The sequence below is a fragment of the Necator americanus genome, chromosome X (genome assembly GCF_031761385.1).
Source record: "Necator americanus strain Aroian chromosome X, whole genome shotgun sequence".
Classification (NCBI taxonomy): Eukaryota; Metazoa; Nematoda; class Chromadorea; order Rhabditida; family Ancylostomatidae; genus Necator; species Necator americanus.
Window position 1 is genome coordinate 17,656,303 of NC_087376.1, and position 20,125 is coordinate 17,676,427.

Here is a 20,125-nt window from a genome sequence, read left to right on the forward strand (position 1 = left end):
CAATACTAAGCGAGTATAGCGCAGTGGTCCCGCAACAGCCGATGGTTCGAAGCCATTCTAGCCAGCTAAGCTTTCAATCCGTCGTGGTGTATAAATTGATAGATTGACAAACGTCAGAACTCTGCCTTTATCCTTTACAATATCGTTCGTGCCTAATGTTTTTTTTTGTTTTTTTGATAATCTCAATCAAGAAAAATACGAATATTAGTCTAAATTTTGATTTTGAAAAAAACTACTCGTAGTGTTTTTTCTTTAGAGAATTCAATCTGCGAAACTTTTGAAATTTATATCTGCACTTTCTATGCTACTTAAAACATCAACTTTTTAACACTCTCTTCGAATAATTATAATACTATGTGAGGAAATGAGACCTAAACATAGTGCATAGTTGCAATTTTGTCTATGTGTATTTTTGTGTTCACACTACTAAAAGATCTCGATGTTCAATTAATCAATGGCTACAAATATTTCAAAGAAAGGTAGTGTGGAACGCAACCCTAAACCACTCTTCCCTTTAAGAAACAGGTTTTACCGTGAAAACTTAGAAAATTTTAGAAATATAAGGCAGTGAGAAATGTTTCACTCATTAACAACTGTGTGAAGGTTTAATGTTGTGAAGTATGTACTTCTGCTTTGTATGGAACTTGCCACAGAATAATGGACGAGCTACTGTAAGACGAATTTCCTAATTTAATGGCTAGTTTCTAGCAGAGACCAACTCGTAATTTTATTATTGCCACTAATTGTGAGGTGTTTCCCAGAAACTGTATGCATCGTTGTTGGGTGAAACTTGCTATTAAACCTTTACGAAATAGTAATAGGACAAATCAACAAAAATTTATTCAATGAACAAGGCAACAAATAACACAGCGAAACGCTGCTGCATGTTCGCAAAAAGTAAACCACTAAAAATCTTAATAAATAAATAAAAATCTTACAAATTAAACCAAACGGCAGGGACAAAAAATACTACTACACATGGTAACATTGAAGAGGAAACAACTGCAAGATGTGAGGAAAGAGAGTAGCATCTCTCGAGGTTTGCCACTTGTTATTCGCTAATTCTGATAAGTAATGCCAAGTCATCACAAATATCCACAACATTTAAAGTGTGGCGCTATTCACTTCTGTTGCTGTTGTGATTAAAAATAAAGGCGTTCAATTTGTAAAGTAACACGTATCACCAATATGACGTATTAAAATGTCGTTTCTAATAAATATAATTACAATACTTCAGAGAAAGTAAAAGCCTCAGGATTAGATGAGCAAAACTATGAAGAGTATCTCAGTGCAGCAAATATGCTTTTTGAGAGCATAGAGACAATCAAGATGAGCAAAAACGCTCTCCATATATTCATCGATAAGTTGCAATAAGAATATGAAGCAAAGTCAAAAGGAAACAAAAAAGTCCTCACAAATGAAGTTGAGGGTATGTAACTTACTTACTTGACTTAATCGGCGGGCTGATGTCATCGCCTGACGCCATCACCCGCATTTTAGCCGAGGTGTGCCATCCTTGAACACAGCTCTGCCCAACCTTCTCGATCCTTACACAGAATCAATCCATTCGTCGCCATTCCATATTCTGCGAAACCTTACGTCTCGCCTGAACTGCCTATCTACGCCGCGTGTCCTCATGTCCTCTTTCACCGCCTCAGTCCAGAACTTCCGTTTTCGGCCAGATGGCTTCTTCCAGCTTGAACCCGACGAGCTCCTCAGAACTCGTTGAACAAGGCGATCTGTCGGTCTCCTTAATATATGACCAAAGAAGCGAAGACGATTTACTTTAGCCGCTTTCGATGGAGGTGCAAGATGTTGATGTTTTCCACGTGTCATCCGCCGGTATACCACATCAATTTCTGCGTAAAGATAATCATTATGGCTTGCCCTAGGCCAAAAGTAGCCAACTAGCAGTCTAAGCAGCTTTCGTTCCGTGAAGTCAAGCCTCTCCATAACCGTTGATGGTGCTGCCCAAGTCTCCGATCCGTACATTATGATGGGGCGAATTGCGGATAGGTAGACTCGCAGCTTGACTTCGTTTGTGATGGGGGTCGACCACAGGCATTTCGTTAAGGAGTTAAATGCAGAAGTGGCCTTATCGCATCTTTGCTGAACATTTCTCTAGTAGCTGCCATTGTTCTTCAGCGTACAGCCTAAGTAACAGAACTCATCGACGAGTTCTATCGGTTGTCCGTCCATCCAGATTCCCGTTCGTGGTCTCGAAGAGATCCACATCTGCTTGCATTTATCAGGGCGTAGGCGTAGTCCATAGGCTGCAGCCAGCTTCGATACAAGGTTGACAACATGTTGAAGTTTCGTACTGCTTTCCGCGAATATAACAACATCGTCGGCGTACTCGAAGTCAGTCAAGGGGCACCCGTCAGGGGATGGTGCTAAGACAATGTCGGCAGGACACTGGTCGACTGTTATTCGCATAATGTCGTCGATGGCGAAATTGAACAGGAAGGGTCTTGTCACCGCCCCTTGTCTTACTTCAGTTACCACTTCAAACGGTGTTGTACATCCGGCTGGTGTTCGAACTGCAGCAGTTGTTCGTTGATTCATGTCATCAAGCAAGCGAACGAACTTTCCTGGTACTCCATCGGCACTCAGCGCGTTGAGAAGACGGCCTCGGTGCGTCTCTGCCGTCAGAGTCGAACGCGGCTTCAATGTCCAGAAACGTTAGTTGCATTGGCTTCGAATCCGCTGCCAGATTTCGATCACTCTCCTGACGATGAACACCTGGTCAATCGTAGATCGGTCAGGACGAAAGCCAGCTTGCTCGTCGCGCGTTGTTTCTTCGCGATGATGAGTCGGTCCAGGATAATGCGCTCCAGTACCTTGTACGTAACACGCAGCAAAGAGATTCTTCGATAATTCCTTGGGTCCGTGACGGATAACTTCTTGTGGAGGGGAATTATGATAGCGTGTCTCCACGAATCAGGTATCCTTTCGTCTATCCATATTGAGCGGATATCTTTGTCATCTCACGAATCCCAAACGGAGGAAGATATTTTAGCATTTCTGCGCTAATCCCGTCGTCTCCACCAGATTTTCCATTCTTCATTTTCTGAATACAGACCAGGACCTCGGACTCGGTCGGTGGCTCCTCGTTAACCGCCTATGTCGGTCTATGAACATGCTCGAGTTCAGGAACTGACGGTGCTAGCCTCCAAATTGGAAGGCTTGCTTCAAACACAACTGCTCCACTGGCAGTGGTGAGGACAGGAGAACATCTTTTCATTTTGCCGCTATACTGTTTTAGTAGAGCATAGGCTTTCAGCGGGTTCCTGTCCTCCCACGCCTTCTCAAACTCCATCGCTCTTGACGTCTACTCGTTATCGCGGTCTTGTTGCAGTTGACGACGCAGCTTCCTTCTAAGACGCTTTTCCTGGTTGAAGTCACCAGCGCTGCGCGCGACAAATACAGAATTGTATGTGGATTTTGCTTTCGCAGATGCAAAGGCAAACTTCTTCCGCGGCAATAGAACCGGGAGCGTTTCCTTTGCAGCGTCCTGGATGCACTTTGTGAAGGAATCCGCATCGCTAAGCTTCTTCCTGGTCCGTACTCCAACATGAATAGACACACGTTGGCGGAATTTTCTTCTGCATTCATCGTCTTTCAGACCTGCCATGTCGATTTTCGGTTGAAGAGGAACTCCTCGGTTTCTCATGTGGGACCGTATCTTGAGGCTGAGAAGAACTGGACGGTGGTCAGAGTCGAACGCGACGTCCCAAACAGCTCTAAATTTTCGGATATCTGACTGAGGAATGTTCCTCGCCAGAACGTAGTCTGTTTAAGAGTCCGTAAGTTAGTAGTAGTAGTAAGTTAGTAGTAAGTTTAAGAGTGTTTAAGAGTGTTTAAGAGTCTGAAGTTTAAGAGTCCTCATCTTCCGCTTGCGCTGCTCTTCAGGCGTTAAAAGGGTTGACCCCTGCCACGTGAGCTGATGGCGTCGATGATTCCTCTTAAACGTAGAAGCGATGATGAGGCCCGTCTGTTCGCACAAGTCGACCAGACGGTCACCGTTGTCCGACGTGCGCTCCACTGCATAGTACCAGTTTTCTAGTACATCGGATTGCTGTTCGAGTCCCATCTTCGCATTTGCGTCGATTCCGACAATGACCACCTGCTGGCTTGGTATTTTAGACATCAACGCATTGAGTTCATCACAGAAGGCGTCCTTACTGTTGTCCTCAGCGGTTTCCGTAGGTGTGTGAGCACTTACGATCCAGAGTTTACGTCCTCTGCGATCTCGCATTCGTACAAAGGCGCTTCTAGACGACGTTGGGCAAAATTCCTCCACCAGGTTCTTGTAATCTTTCCTCACAGCTATCGCGCAGCAACCTACTTTGTTCTCATCAGCATCGCCGCAGTATATGGTGTAATTTTCGATGCTGATGACGGGCCGATCTCTCATGCGTGTTTCCTGCAGTGCAGCAAAAGACACACAAAGATATCGCAGAAGTCTGGATAGAGCGGCTTGTTGGAGTTCACTCGATAGTGTTCGGCAGTTCAGCGTGACGAAACGAATAGTTGTTGCCAAAGATTCAATGCTCCCTTCAAGCAGTTGACCTTTCAGGTTATGGGCTTTGGCGGTGTGCTGGACGACAGCACCTTTTTGCAATGTATGGGAAGCTTTCGCCATATAACAGTGCAGGTTATATAGCTCGTACGTTCCCAATGAGGGTATATATATACATATATATATATATATATATATATATATATATATATATATATATATATATATATATATATATATATATATATATATATATATATACTAAGTACCAGTGTGACAGAATCACGGAATCACATGGGAAAAGTTGCAAAGAAGATGGGAAAAACTCATACGGAGCCCAGAAATCAAAACAGAGGAAATTTTGCAGAAATTTCCTTACACTAGTATGAAAAATGTTCTTGTAACCATTCAAGATCAAGGCGAAGTGAAAATCGAAGATGTTATGGATCATCTTGAAAAGGAAACTAATGCAAAAAAAAAGGTTTGTAGACACGTTTGAAAGTTCGAGTCAATCTTGAAAATCATCCAAACCGAAAACAATACAATAGTCTAGATGTTACGAAACCCCTAAAAATGCGAAAATTGAGTCGTTTTTGCAACAGCGCAAGTCATATATCAGCGACCTGCAGTGTAGTGTAGCGGTTAGAGGTTCCTGCACAATCGATCGGGGGTTCGAATCCGCCCTAGTGCTCACCAAGCCTCTCATCCCTCCGGGGTCGATAAATTGGTACCAGACTTGTCTGGGAGGATAAACTGACTTGACACATCGGCTAGCCACCGCAAGTCATTGCATAGGCCAGTTACACGTTCGTAAACCTCAAACGATTCTGAATTAAAGTGAACGTGGGGGCGCATCCCAAGTCCCAAGCGGATTGATTAACGCCAGAAACTTTATCCTTTATTTCCAGTTCAAATGAAAGCAATAAGGCAAGATATAATTCTGGTGACCGATTGCGCAACCGAAGCGTTTTCAATACCGTATCAATTACAAGAAATAACATTACTGCTCGAAATCAATACGTTCATGTTCGTAGCGCGAATCGATCACTGATGGTATTTTTTAAAGAAAACTACAAAACTACGTAATACGAAATGATCCAAACGTTTAAACGATGTATGCAAAAATTGCGACGTAAACTCTGTTAATTATAAGGAATGTTGTGGAAATCGTGACTTCTACACAACTATAAATTCATAAGGCGACAATACGTTCTCTTACGTATAAAAAACCTTAGTTCAATTACAAGAAAGTTGTGCAAAGCAATAATTAAGGGCGCAGAACGAGCGGTAAACTTCCAGTATGCTACACTCATGTCTTACCTCTTGCAATTGTTCTCCTTTTTGCATTATTTTGTATTGTAATATTTTCTATTACTGCTGTCTAATTCTCATTACAAGATTCTCTTGTACACTATTTTTTGCCATCATACAGGAGCGTTTCTTTCTGCTATTTGTTGCTTTTTCCGTTAAGTAATTTCTGTTGTCGTTTCACTGTTAGTAAAGGTTTAATTACGCATGATGGTCTGGAGGTAGCAGTTGCAACTACCTTTAACCACTTGCGCAGTCCGCGCCTATAAAAAAAAAAGCACACAAGAGGATGAAGAATACTCGTTTCCATTTTTTCTCCTCCGATCCTTTGAAGACTTAACAGTCTTCAAAGGATCGGAGGAGAAAAAGGTTAGCACGAAAATAGCTCTGGAGGCGAAGGTTTGCGATTTACTATCAAAGTACGATGTGAAACCAGTTCCGTTGTTTAAAATGAAATTATCCGTTATGGTACTAACTAAAGTAGTAGTTCATTTGAACAGAGGGATTTGGATTTCGTTTTCGGCAATCATTCATTTAGATACATTCCTTTTGATGCGCAATGGAATGGGTCAGATGTTGTCTGGACATTTTGAGTTAGATTCGGAGATCTGACGCGTTCCATTGCGCACCAAAAGATCCGGAGAACACCTATACTGTCGTAATTACCGCACTGTACTATTGAAGATGTTACTCCACTCACTTCAGTCTGAATCTAAGCTAACTGCGATAATGTAAGCAACATTCACTTTAGTATTTTCTACTACATATACGGTTTTCTTAGGGGGCGGTGTAGCGTAGTCGGTAAGAGGGTCCGCTGTGGCTACAATCGATCGGAGGTTTGAATAAGCCCTAGCGCAAACCAAGCCTTTCACCCTTCTGGGATCGATAAATTGGTACCAGACCTGTCTGGGAGGAAAAACACTGACTTGGCGCAACGGCGAGCCCCCACCAGTCATTGTAAGGTTGCATGCGCGTCCATAAGCCTCAAGCGAAGTCTGAGTTGAGGTCGATTGCATAGGCTTATCCCCATAGGGATTGATCAACACCGTGCACTTTATCGTTTTATTCTCTATACAGTTTTCTTAACTATGTAACTCCCAAAAGTCCATCTATCATTTACAGAATTCATTTTTGGTTGTGTACTCTTAAGAGAGGCAGGTACATATACTCCGTACCTCTCTCATTGACAGTTAGCAGTCGATTGGAAATAGTTCAGCCTTTCATGTAAAATTTGATCTGGACCTACGGAACACAAATCGTAACGCTTGGTATGTCTAAATGATAGTCGTTTCGCAAGAAGCACCCTCAAACAGTGAGACACCATCCCCTGATTCATCCAATGCGAAGCGCTAATCATGTTCGCCATTGGCAACATGGCAAGGTTCAGTATGTATGCTTTTTTAGTCTTCAATATTTTCCTAAAACGAACACCTAAAAATAAAATCTGGTGTAATAATTCTTCCCATGCCAGTAACGGCGAGAGTATCTCTGTTTTTTTTATTTTCCAACAATTAGAAGCAATTTCTGAATGTAGTAATTAATGTATTCGATCATACTGCAGTCATAACAATAGTTTCTATCAAATGTTCAGGTGTGCTCTGCAGTACAGAACCAAGACTTCACTATCGTTGACGACTACTGCACTGGCCTTCGAGCACTTCTTTACTTGAAGGCAGCAAAATCTCTGCAGGACTGGGATGGACAAAGTCCGCCTAGTGAAAAACATCAGAGAGGAAAGCCTCTTTTAGTTACAAATGTGGTAAGATTGACAAATTAAGGGAAATAATCTTCTGGAAGCCCATGTTTCTTTTGTTGCATGGTCTACCACACTTCGGAAAGTACCGTAAAAGCCGTTCTGAACTCGAAAAGAGCGCTCTCAAAAGGAATGACCACGTATCGGTTAAATGTCTGTTTGCTACACGACCGGATACAGCCACTGGAGATATCCCTACAGTACAGGTGAGTTTTTATAGCAGAATAAAGTGGTGTCCCTTAAATGGCAAATAATGCTCTTTGAACTCTAACTTCAAGTATGTGGATTTAATGGGAAATGCGTTTGTGTTCTTCCAATGTGTTTGTTCGCAAGTGGCATTTAGGATGTTGTTGGCGCTGGACTTTTTCGAATTGGACCTTATGTTAGTCTTGATAATAAGCAGCAAAAAGTTGCCATCATCGACGATGTGAGTAGAGAACCACACTTACTTGTGTTGCAATGACAAATATTGAATAGAATGATTTCCAATTTAGGACATGTGCATCAACTGTGGGAAATGTTACATGACGTGCAATGATTCGGGATATCAAGCTATTTCTTTCAATAAAGTATCCCATCAACCAAAAGTTATCGATGATGATTGTACTGGATGTGCACTATGCTACAGGTTGTTCTTTGATGACTTGATTTCTGTAAGAAAATCCTAACCCCTTGGCAATGTAGACTACTGTTTTTTTAATCAATCATAAGGAACGCAATTAAACCGATCCGTTCGAACGGCAGTTGTATTCCATAGATCACCGATGAAGATTGGAAGATGGCAAGTTCTCCACAAATTGCTCCTACAGAGGGAAATAACTAGTTAATTCATAGCTGGGAAGAAATATCGAGGAAATGAATGTATTATGTAAATACGAATGCAGGGATTGGCAGAACTAAAGCGCTGCATCCAGTTGCCGGCGTATAAGTAGTTAGATGATATGCACTTGCCAAATGTTGGTTGCAGAAGGACCGATGCGAGCAGAACTAAGCGTAGACTTGAAAAGAAAAGTGGACAGAGACGTTCAAGTGCGAACATGAGGAAAAAAAACGAAGGCAAGGATATTTAAAAGAAAATGTTATTCTCATTTCCGAGAAGAGCCTAGTAGAGTTTGCCTTAAACATTTTAAATGGTGAAATCGATCGATTCGTTGCCAATACAGTGGTCGTGATAGGAGAATGATGAGGTGGACCTGTCATTGCACCACAGAACGAAAACGAAAGAAGTCTGACTCCTCGACGGTTTTTAATAATGTGCTGCATTTGCATCAGTCCCTGCTGTTCATCGCGTTAATGCAATTATACTAAGCTGGATAAAGTGAGCTTTTATCGCAAATCACCTTTGCCGACTATGCATGTATCATATACACAAACTCGTATCTAAGCTTACACCCGGCTGCAGCAAGCTCTCCCCTTGCAGCAAAGCCAATGCGCTGCGAAATTCAGAGTGGTGCAGCGGATAACTAATCCTTCGCTACACGTTGCTTCACGAACTCTTCCCATGAAACAAATGAGAATATCACAACACGCCGTAGTAAGCACAAAAGTTCTGATATCTTTTCTTGTTCCTCTCCATCTTTCTTCTCATTGCTCCATTTGTTCTCCCGCTGTTTTCCTTATTTAATCTGCATTTTCATTTCCTTCCAGTGTAATTAGGTTCATTGCTGTTTTCCCTTGATACACACAGTATGAAGTATGGGGTAAAACGTAGTTGGGGGAGGGGCACTAAGTGGTGCCCTTGTTTCTCGAAGTAAATAATCAAATGAATCAGGGCCCTAAGACCTCAGCATTAGTCTTAATGCATCTATGACATGTGAACTAAAGTCGCTACGAAAAAAAAGGCAGCTAGTGCGTCGGGAAATAAAGGCACCAGCGAGTGCCCCCCTCCCCGTGACTACATTTTACCCTAAAGTATGTATGTCTTGACGCGGTGCCGGAACACCCGCTTTTAACCTCGCTATTGTTTTAGCTCCAGTTACAGAATAAGGAGAAACGGCATTGTGTACTTCATCTTTCTATGCCATTTTCCCATTATTTAACAGCATCACCATAGTCCAAGTCCCCCACCCCCTAAATGATTTCGATTTGATTCTAAGTTTTTTTGAGCAGTTTTCTGTGAACGCATTGGTTCCCACTGGTTCTCTTATCGTTGTTGATATTCTAAGGTGCTCATATACTTTACTCGTATATATTTCTTTGCAAAGGCAACTGTCTTGTCTTTATAGTAACCGGAAAGTAGGTAACTGGTAAGATTCGGAAATATAAATGAATAGTCATGCTTTTGCAAAGACAAAAAATGGAAATGGAATTAAACTTTAGGTTCCAGTGTTTAGAAAAGTATTAAAAGCTGTCGGCAAATTTCGCTCATTCGTTTTTTTTTCCTTTGAAAACTGCAAGGCTTGACATAGAATATGAAGATAGTTTAATTTCCTTTTCAGTTTAAAAAATTGATTGAATTGGCCAAAGCTGCTCTTCGAAGAAAAAAGTTTCGAGGGCGAGTCCAAAGACACCAATACTGTCCGAGAATTTTCACAAGTTACAAGCTCAAGTAAAGTCTGAAAACGCTGCATAAGTGTTGTCATGGACCGCCCTGGCTTTCCTTTGCACCTTTTCATTATTATGTTTAGTGTAGGGTGCGGAAACTGGTCTTGATCCGTATCGTTCCAAAATAGTAATATAGAATAAATAAAATAGTAGGTGGTTCAGTGAATCTTTATCGCCACAGACGACCGCACAGTACCAACAAAGGCGAAGCTTTGTTAAAGGCATCACCCCACGAATCTGGGGTGGTACGGATTTCCGGTGGAGTATTCGTGTACGAGATCGTAGATTATTGAGAGAAGGGTGACTCCGTTCATTTCGCCATGCCCATAACGACTTCAGTTGCAGTGAGGTCACGATAAGTGACCATCATCGGTATGATGGTATGTTCAAGATTTGAGCAGTAAATTTCAGGATATCTCGTAGAGAAGGCGCTTTCTCTAATTTGAAAAAGAAGAGAAATTCCTTCACTCCTATTTGAGAAAGTTCCACTATTTTTCTATGCGAGTTGTGTTCCTTTAGCTTCAATGTTATCGTCATGTATTTATTTGTGATTTAGATGCCGATCACCATGCAGCACGCATTCGCTAACTAGAAGCAAAGCACTTACAGCCTGGAAAGTGAAGAAAAAGTGACGGAATGGGAGTAAGGTCAAGAAGAACTAGTAGAAAAAACAGAAATGACAACAAGGAGCAAGCACAACCTACGCAAAAACAGTGAGATGCACGATAATGCGGCAAACATGAGTGGAGTAAACGTCGAGGACAAGAGATAAGACATGCTGCATGAACGAAAAGTAAAGAAATCGAAACAAAAACCACCAACCACCACTACCAAACAAAAACAAAAACAAAAAGAACAGAATAGGCGAAAAAAGTGCAAAAACACATTTTTAAAAGATATAGAAGTAAAAGAAAGCAATCATAACAAGCTAGACAAATGAACAAGAAAACCGGAATAGGCAGGGGAAAAATAAAAGAAAACAAACAGAACGGAGAAAAAAGACGAGTAAAACAGGGATAATGCTTAAGACAAGAAAGAAATGAAAATGCAAATTAAATAAGGAAAGCAATGGAAGAACAAGTGGAACAACTAGAAGGAAGCTGGAGAGAAGTAAAAGAAAAGATATGAGAACTCATGTGGTCGACTTTCTGCTGTAACATCACGTAATCGTCGTTAGCTCCAAGACAAGGGACAAGGCATCAAAAAGCTTATGTCCCGCTTCCTTCTAAATGTTACTGTTACTTCTAAATTTGATGGGAATCTTGCGTCATATACATGCGCAGGTTATTAAGCTCGTGTGTTCCCAAAGCGAACATTCGAATATACCTGACTACGTTTGTTGAAAGCAGGGCCACCACGTGGAGGTAGGAATCAAACTTGTACAAGTGCAATGCAAGAATGCAACAACGAGAAGGGGAATGGAGAAGATCACCTACAACTTTCTGATTTCTTCGACACCAGGTTAACTTGCCTCTTCACCATCTGAGGGAAGAAGAGGAGTGAGAAAAGAGGCATTCCAAAGGTTCTCTCCTGCGATGTGCGACATGCTACCATGTCGGTTAGAAATCGTACGGCACCCGGTCCCGAGAGATCAGAACACCTGAAGAACCTTCCGCCAGTACTCATCCACACCCTAGTGAAGCTCTTTACACGTTACCTGTCGGAATGCAAGGTTCTAAACAGTGGAAGACTAGCAAGACCGTGTTGTTGTATAAAAAGGGAGATCCACATGACATCGGCAACTATCGCCCAATCTGTTTACTATCCGTCATCCACAAGCTCTTTACGAAAATGATCCTCAACAGGATTTAAACAGTCTTAGATGAACGACAACCATACGAGCAAGCAGTGTTTCAAATAAAATTCAGCACAATTGACCACATTCACACTGGTTCGAAACTCATCGAGGTATTGCGAGAGTACGAGATGTTGCCATGTCTCACCTTTATCGACCTGAAGAAAACCTTCGTATCAGTTGAGACTGAAGCGGTCATGGAGGCATTGAACGACCAAGTCGACTTTATACATAAATATACTTTGTCAGTTGTACCTCAACTTCACTATCAGAAATTCCCCATTTTACAACGATGTCACAATCGACTTGAAAAGAGGGGTTCGTCAGGGTGGCACAATCTCATCCAAAATATTCAGTGCCACTCTCAATATGTACAAGATGCCTCTCTGTCTCACCTTCATCGACATGAGAAAGGCCTTTATGACATGACGTGAGGAAGCATCACCCTACACCATCTGCGTTTTGCTGATAACATTGTTCTGATAACATTTAGCATCAGCCAAGCGGGACGAATGCTAACCGAATTCGACGAAACATGTAGATGCATCGATCTTCAGCTAAATCTGAATAAATGATATTCATGCAAAACGGATGGGTCTAGGATCCCCGTTTACGCTCAACGGAAGGAACATATCCAATTGCACCAGCTACGTTCATCTTGGTCGGGAAATGAACATGAAGAACGACCTGACCCTGGAGCTGAGTACGAGGAGACGAGCGGCTTGGAGAGCGTATAAGAGCATTGAGCATGTAGTGGGGAAGGCCAAGAACACCCGGCTCCGTGCTCACCTCTTCAACAGATCCGTGCTTCCTGCTTTTACCTATGCTTCGGAAACCTGGGCATTTCGCAAGCAGGAAGAAAACGCGGTGGGCGTCATTGAACGCGCAATTGAGAGAGTGATGCTAGGAGTATCCCGTTTCACGCAAGAGAGAGATGGGATTCGAAATTCTCTCCTACGTCAGCGATCAAAGATTACAGACGCCGCCGCGTTTGCCAAGGAAAGTAAAATAAGGTGGGCCGGACACGTAATGCGCTTTAACGACAACCGCTGGACCAGAGCCGTGAGCAACTGAGTACTCCGCGATATTGAGCGCAGTGCAGGAAGACCGCCAATCTGAGGGTCAGATTTCTTCACGAAGTCTTTCATAGAAAACCATGATCTCTTCGTGTCTCACGCAAAAGGAGCAACTACTGAGCAACTACTTTAGCGCGCGTTCGGGACAAATGGAAGAGTTACTGGCTCCCGTTCGAGTAGTTCGAAGAACAACGGGAGTCAAGGTAATTAAGGTAATAAACGGCATCAATTTCGACTGATTTCCACTCAATATTTCACTGGAGGCGGGTGCAGCGCACTCAGCAAAAGGTCCCGCTGTCGGCATGATCGATTGGAGATTCATGTCTGCCCTAATGCTAGCCAAACTTTTCATCCCTCTGGAGTCGATAAATTGGTACTAGAGTTGTCTGGAAGGATAAAAACGCTGACTTGACACGTCGGCTGGCCCCCGCAAGTGTCATTGTATAGGCCAGTTATATGTTCGTAAACCTCAAACGATTCTGAATTGAAGTGAACGTGGTGGCGGATTCCAAGGGGATTGATTAACGCTAGACACTCTATCCTTTATCCTCATATATCTACAGATGGAAGCCTAACAAAAACCGAACGAAATGCGGCCGACAAATAGCAGCTGAATATACAATTGATTGCAATCAGTAATTATCTGAGAATCTGATGCCATTCTTGCCTAGTTGGACACCATCACCATTACACGTCGTGAGAGGGTATCGTACGAACACTGCCGCAATTCGAAAACGCTCGGAAGGATCCATGAAAACCACCTTCTGAGCGTTCACCTCGAAAACTGCAACGTTCTATCACCACCTGTTTGTTGTCTGGGTTCAATCTTTGACTACAGCGAACCTCATCTTGGCCCGGTGATGATAAATTTCGCTCTTCGCTTTCAATACATGTGCCGAAAAGTGTAGCTGAAAAAACTTATTACTTAGAAAACCAATCACCATGGATCTTTCTTCGCAGTATTGTATAATAGATAATGGAGGCAGCCGATGCATCAGACTATGGAATTGAAAAAATGACTCAGCTCCTTGTGCTAGATTCGGTGCAAAAGACGACGTTCCATATAAACAAAATTTGCATCGCCACGCCGAAGAATTCTGTCAGTCAGAAAGTTCTCGGTGTTTGGATTATAGTTGTAGATGACTTTGAAGCCATACACAACGTTCTTTGCCTTCCTGTCACACGATTGCACCAGCACGAGCGTCCCGTCGTGTCGTCGTTCCATGTGCTGTGTTAGTCTTAGGAGCGTCCTGAGACTATAGGACACGTCTAGTTGCCCCTCGAAATGCCGTCCTCGTCGGTTCCTCGAGAGCGCGTCAGTTCTGGCCAAAGCCCCAGCGTTGAACCCAATTTCTTTTGATTTCATTGAACTATATGGGTCTGACAGGGAGTTTCCTTGACCGAGCTCTCACGCAGTCTCCCCGATTTTTAATCTACCGATCTAAGTGGATGGAAGGCTTGGTTAGCGCTGGCTGGAAACCGAACTAGAGACCACTTGTGTGACACAACCTCAGACCACCACACCACTCCAAATTATTAATTAATCTAATATCTCTGATCTGGTAATCTAACCTAATCCACATAATCTAGTCAGATCTATATAGTCCAATTTATCTAGTCTAATATAATCTAACCTCTCAAATAAAATAAAGTCTTATCTAATTTGGTGCAGCCTAGTCTAATCTAATCTGATCTCATCTGTCTAATCTAATCTATCTAGTCTAACTCATCCAATCTATCTTAATCTAATCTACTTAATGCAGTCCATCTAATCTAGTCCATCTAATCGAATTTAATCTATGCCGTATATCTTACTCATCCTTTGGGGTTGAGATAATTGGGCACATTTTTTGAAGGGACTGTGAACTGTCTACTAAATTAGAGGACTATTACTTTTGTTTTGAGTGGATAGAAAAAATTCATTCTACGTAGACCTGCTGCTTGCTAGCTGCTCTCTCTTTCTTCTTCCTTTTTTTTCCTTTTGTTCTTCTCTTTTCTTCCTTCTTATTCATTCATTCATCCTCGTTTTCTCCTACTCCCCATCTCTCTTTATTGTGATCTGCTGAAGTTTTTACATAATACAAAACAATCTCTGACATACACAAGTGGGTGAGACGAAGCTGTCAGTTCCGAACTACAGTATTATTTTGTAAATCTTAGCTCACCTTGCCAACTGACTTCACAACCACCGTACATGCACGATAGAGAATTTAAAAAAACACTCAGTTCTACGTTCTATTAGCAAAGCCATTTCCAGAGAAGCAAGGAGTATCAAACCGACCAGTCTATACAACTGAATATCCTTACTTGTGCAAACCACCGTTTGTTCCACAAATTAAACTCATTGAAAACTATGAGTTGAAATCTTCACCATTTTCACGTAGGTTTTACATTGTATATGATACATTTGTTGGTTTTAGTGTGTGCCCGATCCCAGAGTGCATACAAATGGTCCCTCGTCCAGGGCCATGGAAGGCTCCAAAACGTGGCATCCCACCCAAATTCGAGCCGGGAACATCGAAAGCTATGAAAGTTGGTGCACATGGAGATCCAGTCGTACATGGAAACTGAAGACTTCTTTTCAATGCCACTTAGCTAACGAAATCAATCCTCAACAAACAACCATGAGTTTAAAAATTGAGCAGTTTGAGAACTGATTTCAGGCTCTGTTATTCATTGTCATGTTCAAACATGCATCTTTTCCAATCACAACAAACTTTTCAACTGTTTATTCATCATGTGCAAGTATCGCAGTTCCTAATTGTTAGTGTTATTTTTAGTATTGTTGCACTGTTTTTCATGAAAGGTAGAACGAATTATTTCTACAGATGTACTGGTGCAAAGGAATTGGTTACCTTCTTCATACTATTAGCAACAGTGTGATTTGGCTTTGGCGGGTTTCGCAAAGTCGGTAGAGGTTCCGCTGTGACCACACGATCGATCAGTGGTTCAAAATCGCTCTAAAGCCAACCAAGCCTTTTATCCCTCGAATTGGTAGCAGACTCGTCTGGGAGGATAAAAACAATGATCAAATACAACGTCTAGCCGTCGAAAATCATTGTTTAGGCGAGCTATGCGTTCGTAAACCTCAGAGGATTCTGAACTGAAGTGAACACGGTGGCACATCCCAGGCGGATTGATTAACACCAGACACTTTAGTCTTTATTGTCTGGCTGTGGACCATGAAAGGCTAGTTGAAGTATTTATTGGCAAAATAAGCAAAAATCACTCGTTAGGAGCAAAAAAAGGAATCAAGCTAAAGGAGGTCAACTCGACAAGTTTTACAGTTCGCGAGGGGCTGATACTATCGCCTCGCACTTTCGCCGAGGTATGTACTCTCTTTTAACATAGTTCTGCCCACCCTTCTTGATCTTCTGTGAGGGTTTGTTCAGAATCAATCTATTCGTCACTATTCAATATCCTGCGAAACCTTACGTCTCGCCTGAACTGCCTATCCACGCCGAGTGTCCTCAAGTTTTCTTCCACCCCCTCAGTCCGAAACTTCCATTTTCGGGCAGGTGGCCTCTTTCAGCGTGAACCTCACAAACTCCTCAGAACTCGTTGAACAAATCGATCTGCTGGTCTCTTTAAAATTTTGACCGAAGAAGCAAAGACGATTTTCTGTAGCCACTTCCACGGCGATGTAAGATATTAATATCTTTCACATGTCATCCGCCCGTATACCATATCGATTTCCGAGTGAAGATCTTCGTTGTGGCATACCCTAGGCCAGAAATAACAAAACAACCGCCTAAGTAGCTTTGCTATCGTGCAATCAGGCTTCTTCATCACCGCAGGTGGTGCTGCCCAAGTCTCCGATCCGTATATCATGATAGAGCGAATTGCGTACAGGTATACTCGCAACTTGACATCGCTGGTGATGGCGTCGACCACAGGGATTTGGTTAAAGGCATCGCCCCACGAATCTTGTGGGTGCGCGCGATGTTAAGTATTTCGGTCCAGAATAACTCGCTCCAAAGCCTCGGACATAACACGCAGCAAAGACATCTCTTGATAATTCCTAGGGTCCGTGACGGAGAGCTTCTTGTGGGGAGGAATTATAATAACGCGTCTACAGTCTGTCAGTATCCTTTCATCTATCCATATTGAACAGATGATCATCGTCACCTCACGAATTTTAGACGGAGGAAGATATTTCAGCGTTTGTGCACTAATTCCATCATCTTTACCAGATTTTCCATTTTTCATCTTTTGGATACAGGTCGGACCTCCGACTTAGTCGGTGGCCCTCTTTAACCGCATATGTCGGCGCATGCCGGTTCAGCAAGGTTTTGAAGTGATCCCTGCAAAATGGTAGGGTTGTTTCACAGACAGCCACTCCAGTAGCAGTTGAGGCATGCAGAACATTTTTCGTCTTGCCACTACTCTATATAAATAAAGTATCTGCTCTTAGCAAGTTCTTGTCCTCTCACGCCTTCTCAAACTCCTCGCTGTTGACGTCCCTTCGTTTTCGGGGCCTTTCTGCAGGTGGCGAGGTAACCACCTTTTCATACGTTTTTCCTGGCTGAAACCGCCAGTGCAGCGGGTGGCACATGCGGAGTTGTGTGAGGATTTTGTTTCCGCAGGCAAAAAGGCAAACTTCAGCGGCATTAGAACCTAGAGCGTTTTTCTTAAAGGGTCCTGGATACACTTTTTGAACTGCTCTGCATCGTACAGTTTCTGCCTCTTCCGCACTCCAACATGCAACACATGAATAGACACACGTAACCGGGATTTCATTCTGGAGCCTTCTTCTTTCAGAACTGTCATATCGACTTTTGGTTGAAGAGGAACTCCTAAGGTTTCCCTCGTGGAACCGTATCTTGAAGGTGAGGAAAGCTGGACGGTGGTCAGAGTCAAATGCGACTTCCAAAGAAGTTTTTCAACCCCCTATCGAGGAATGTTCCTCATCATGAAGAAGTAAGCTGATGGCGTCTATGATTCCTGAAATGTGGAAGCGATGATGAGGTCCGCCTGTTCACATGGGTCGACCAATCGGTTACCGCTATCCGACGTGCGCTCCGCTGGGTAATGCCGTTTTCCTAGAACATCGAATTGTTGTTCGAGTAACATCTTCGCATTTCCGTCGAATCCAACAATGATAACCTGCTGGCTGGGTATTCTAGACATCAACGCTTTGATTTCATCAAAGAAGGCTGTTGTCCTCAGCATAGGTGCGTGGGCACTTTCGATCCAGAGTTCACGTCCACTGCAGTCCCGCGGTCGTACGAAGGCGCATCTAGACGACGTTGAGCCAAATTACTTCACCAGGTTGTTATAATCGTTCCTAAAAGCTATTGAGCTGCCTCCCACTTTCTTTTCATCAGCACCGCCGCAGTATATGGTGTACTTTTCGATGCTGATGATCTCTAATGCGTGTTTCCTGCAGCGGAATAAGCGGCCTACAGAGATATCGCAAAAGCGTAGACAAGGCGGTTTGTTGGAGTTCACTCGATAGCGTTTGGCAGTGTCAGAGCGAATGGTTGTTGCCAAATATTCCACCCTACTTTCAGACGGTTGGCCTTTTGGGTTATGGGCTTTATGGGATTTGTTGGACGACAACACCTTTTTGCAATATAGTTGCTTGCCTGCACCATTGCTGTATACAATTTTGCAGCCTATTTAGCTCGTACGTACTGTTTAGCTTCCCAAAGAATATTCGAATACCTGATTGCGTTTATTGAAAGCTAGGGCACCGCGTGCAGGTAGCAGTCAGTCTTCTATAAGCGTCCCCGCGAGAGTGGAGTATACATATTGACGATCACGTGACATTGTAAGGTCCCAAACCACAGATAAAGATATTCGGGGCTACGCAACGAAAACAAAACGAATAGAAACGAGTAGAAAGCGTAGAAATATTGGAACAGGGACTGTCACAAAGGAAACTAAACACGATTAAGATCGCCAGGCAGTGGATTCCATCATTGATCCGGTCTGGTTCATAATCAAACCGTTCGTACACTTCATGTTGTTGTCAACTTGTCGAAATTGCAGTGTAGTCGAACTGGTTGAGACAAAGTGAAGCTTTTCGGAGAATTACAACCAACGATGAAAACTAGGAGATTAAAACAAAAATAATAGTAAAACACGCAGCTTTTTTTATTGATTTGCTTGAGCTGTAGTCAAGATTGGTATTGATATTTATTAACAGCTAAAGTTTCGGCACTTTCGCTTCGTCAGAGCCTGGAAAAATTAAAACCATTCGTGATTTATTCTCTCAAGCGCCTTATCACCTACAGAAAACATCCAAATGGTAGGCAAACTCAAACAACAACGCATTGGCTAGTGCTTACCTCATTAGCTTGACTTGGTAGCGCAACATGTAGAGGACAACGGCAAGAGTCTCATCGAGTAGCCAGGAAAAAACGTGGTCTGTAAATCTGGCCCATAAAGTGGCAATATTCAATCGGTACTAAGCTGAAGACTGTGTTGCTCGACAAGCACGACAACCTTCTCGAAGGTCCAACGTAATGGATGGCCCAGAGAAGATCCCCTTCTGTTTACCTTACATATCTGATGATATAAGCAGAGCGGTACGGAGCTGTCTGCGAAAAGAGGATCTTTAGAAAGAGGTGAGAGTTTTGCACCAGCAGACCTCAAGTGTCAGCTGGTGAGTAATCGTGCGTATTATCTGCACAACTCCCTGCTGCGTGATTTGCCCGTGTGGCAGAAAGGGTGATTGCATGGTATCAAGAGTAGGGTATCGTATCACGTGCAGTTTGTGCGACGACGATTATATACGGGAAACGGGACGCCCACTGTGTGTTCGGGTCAAGGAGCATCTGGATGGACTCGCGAAATCTAAACTCTCCACCCCTCTCGGAGCACATCGTAGAATGAGCCACCAAAACTCCGAAATAGAGGTAGAGGTTACTATACTATCGTTCGAGTCAAAGATCATCGCACGCAGAACACTTGAGGCCAATTTTGGATCATCGCCAAAAGTTCAAAAATGAACAGGAAGGATTAATTCATTGCGATCACAAACGGACTAACCCCATATCAATATCTGTGCGGGTTTCGATCTACGAGGCGGGCCTTCAGGTCCCTATAAAAAAACTTGTGACTCGTAGTTGTCGTATGTGGTGGTCTGTTGTGTTATCAAGTCTACCTAATAAGGTAATCAC

General features: G+C 42.9%; 7 protein-coding genes across 8 annotated transcripts; 2 read left to right on the forward strand and 5 right to left on the reverse strand.

Annotated features, from left to right (window-relative positions):
- Nucleotides 1-1,548: 1,548 nt before the first annotated feature.
- On the reverse strand, nucleotides 1,549-1,992 carry RB195_023851 (uncharacterized protein; the record flags this gene model as incomplete). The annotated part of the gene is made up of 1 exon (XM_064211427.1): nucleotides 1,549-1,992. One exon carries the CDS (start codon nucleotides 1,990-1,992, stop codon nucleotides 1,549-1,551), a length of 444 nt encoding a protein of 147 aa, XP_064067308.1.
- Nucleotides 1,993-2,121: 129 nt separating this feature from the next.
- RB195_023852 (uncharacterized protein) lies at nucleotides 2,122-3,319 on the reverse strand (the record flags this gene model as incomplete). Of its 2 annotated transcripts, XM_064211429.1 has the most annotated exons (4): nucleotides 2,122-2,664; nucleotides 2,743-2,840; nucleotides 2,992-3,070; nucleotides 3,140-3,319. In XM_064211429.1, 4 exons carry the CDS (start codon nucleotides 3,317-3,319, stop codon nucleotides 2,122-2,124), a joined length of 900 nt encoding a protein of 299 aa, XP_064067309.1. The 2 variants fall into 2 exon arrangements, with proteins under 2 accessions (XP_064067309.1, XP_064067310.1); XM_064211428.1 differs by lacking the exons at nucleotides 2,743-2,840; nucleotides 2,992-3,070; nucleotides 3,140-3,319 and having other exon boundaries at nucleotides 2,122-2,565.
- A 12-nt stretch (nucleotides 3,320-3,331) lies between these two features.
- RB195_023853 (uncharacterized protein) lies at nucleotides 3,332-3,673 on the reverse strand (the record flags this gene model as incomplete). Its single annotated transcript, XM_064211430.1, has 1 exon — nucleotides 3,332-3,673. One exon carries the CDS (start codon nucleotides 3,671-3,673, stop codon nucleotides 3,332-3,334), a length of 342 nt encoding a protein of 113 aa, XP_064067311.1.
- Nucleotides 3,674-3,850: 177 nt separating this feature from the next.
- On the reverse strand, nucleotides 3,851-4,645 carry RB195_023854 (uncharacterized protein; the record flags this gene model as incomplete). Its single annotated transcript, XM_064211431.1, has 1 exon — nucleotides 3,851-4,645. The coding sequence occupies one exon, from the start codon at nucleotides 4,643-4,645 to the stop codon at nucleotides 3,851-3,853; it is 795 nt and encodes a 264-aa protein (XP_064067312.1).
- A 2,985-nt stretch (nucleotides 4,646-7,630) lies between these two features.
- RB195_023855 (uncharacterized protein) lies at nucleotides 7,631-15,569 on the forward strand (the record flags this gene model as incomplete). The annotated part of the gene is made up of 4 exons (XM_013442982.2): nucleotides 7,631-7,789; nucleotides 7,927-8,010; nucleotides 8,078-8,211; nucleotides 15,419-15,569. The coding sequence occupies 4 exons, from the start codon at nucleotides 7,631-7,633 to the stop codon at nucleotides 15,567-15,569; spliced, it is 528 nt and encodes a 175-aa protein (XP_013298436.2).
- RB195_023856 (uncharacterized protein) lies at nucleotides 12,514-12,996 on the forward strand (the record flags this gene model as incomplete). Its single annotated transcript, XM_064211432.1, has 1 exon — nucleotides 12,514-12,996. One exon carries the CDS (start codon nucleotides 12,514-12,516, stop codon nucleotides 12,994-12,996), a length of 483 nt encoding a protein of 160 aa, XP_064067313.1.
- Nucleotides 15,570-17,933: 2,364 nt separating the features above from the next.
- Nucleotides 17,934-18,170, reverse strand: RB195_023857 (uncharacterized protein; the record flags this gene model as incomplete). Its single annotated transcript, XM_064211433.1, has 1 exon — nucleotides 17,934-18,170. The coding sequence occupies one exon, from the start codon at nucleotides 18,168-18,170 to the stop codon at nucleotides 17,934-17,936; it is 237 nt and encodes a 78-aa protein (XP_064067314.1).
- Between the last annotated feature and the right edge of the window lie 1,955 nt (nucleotides 18,171-20,125).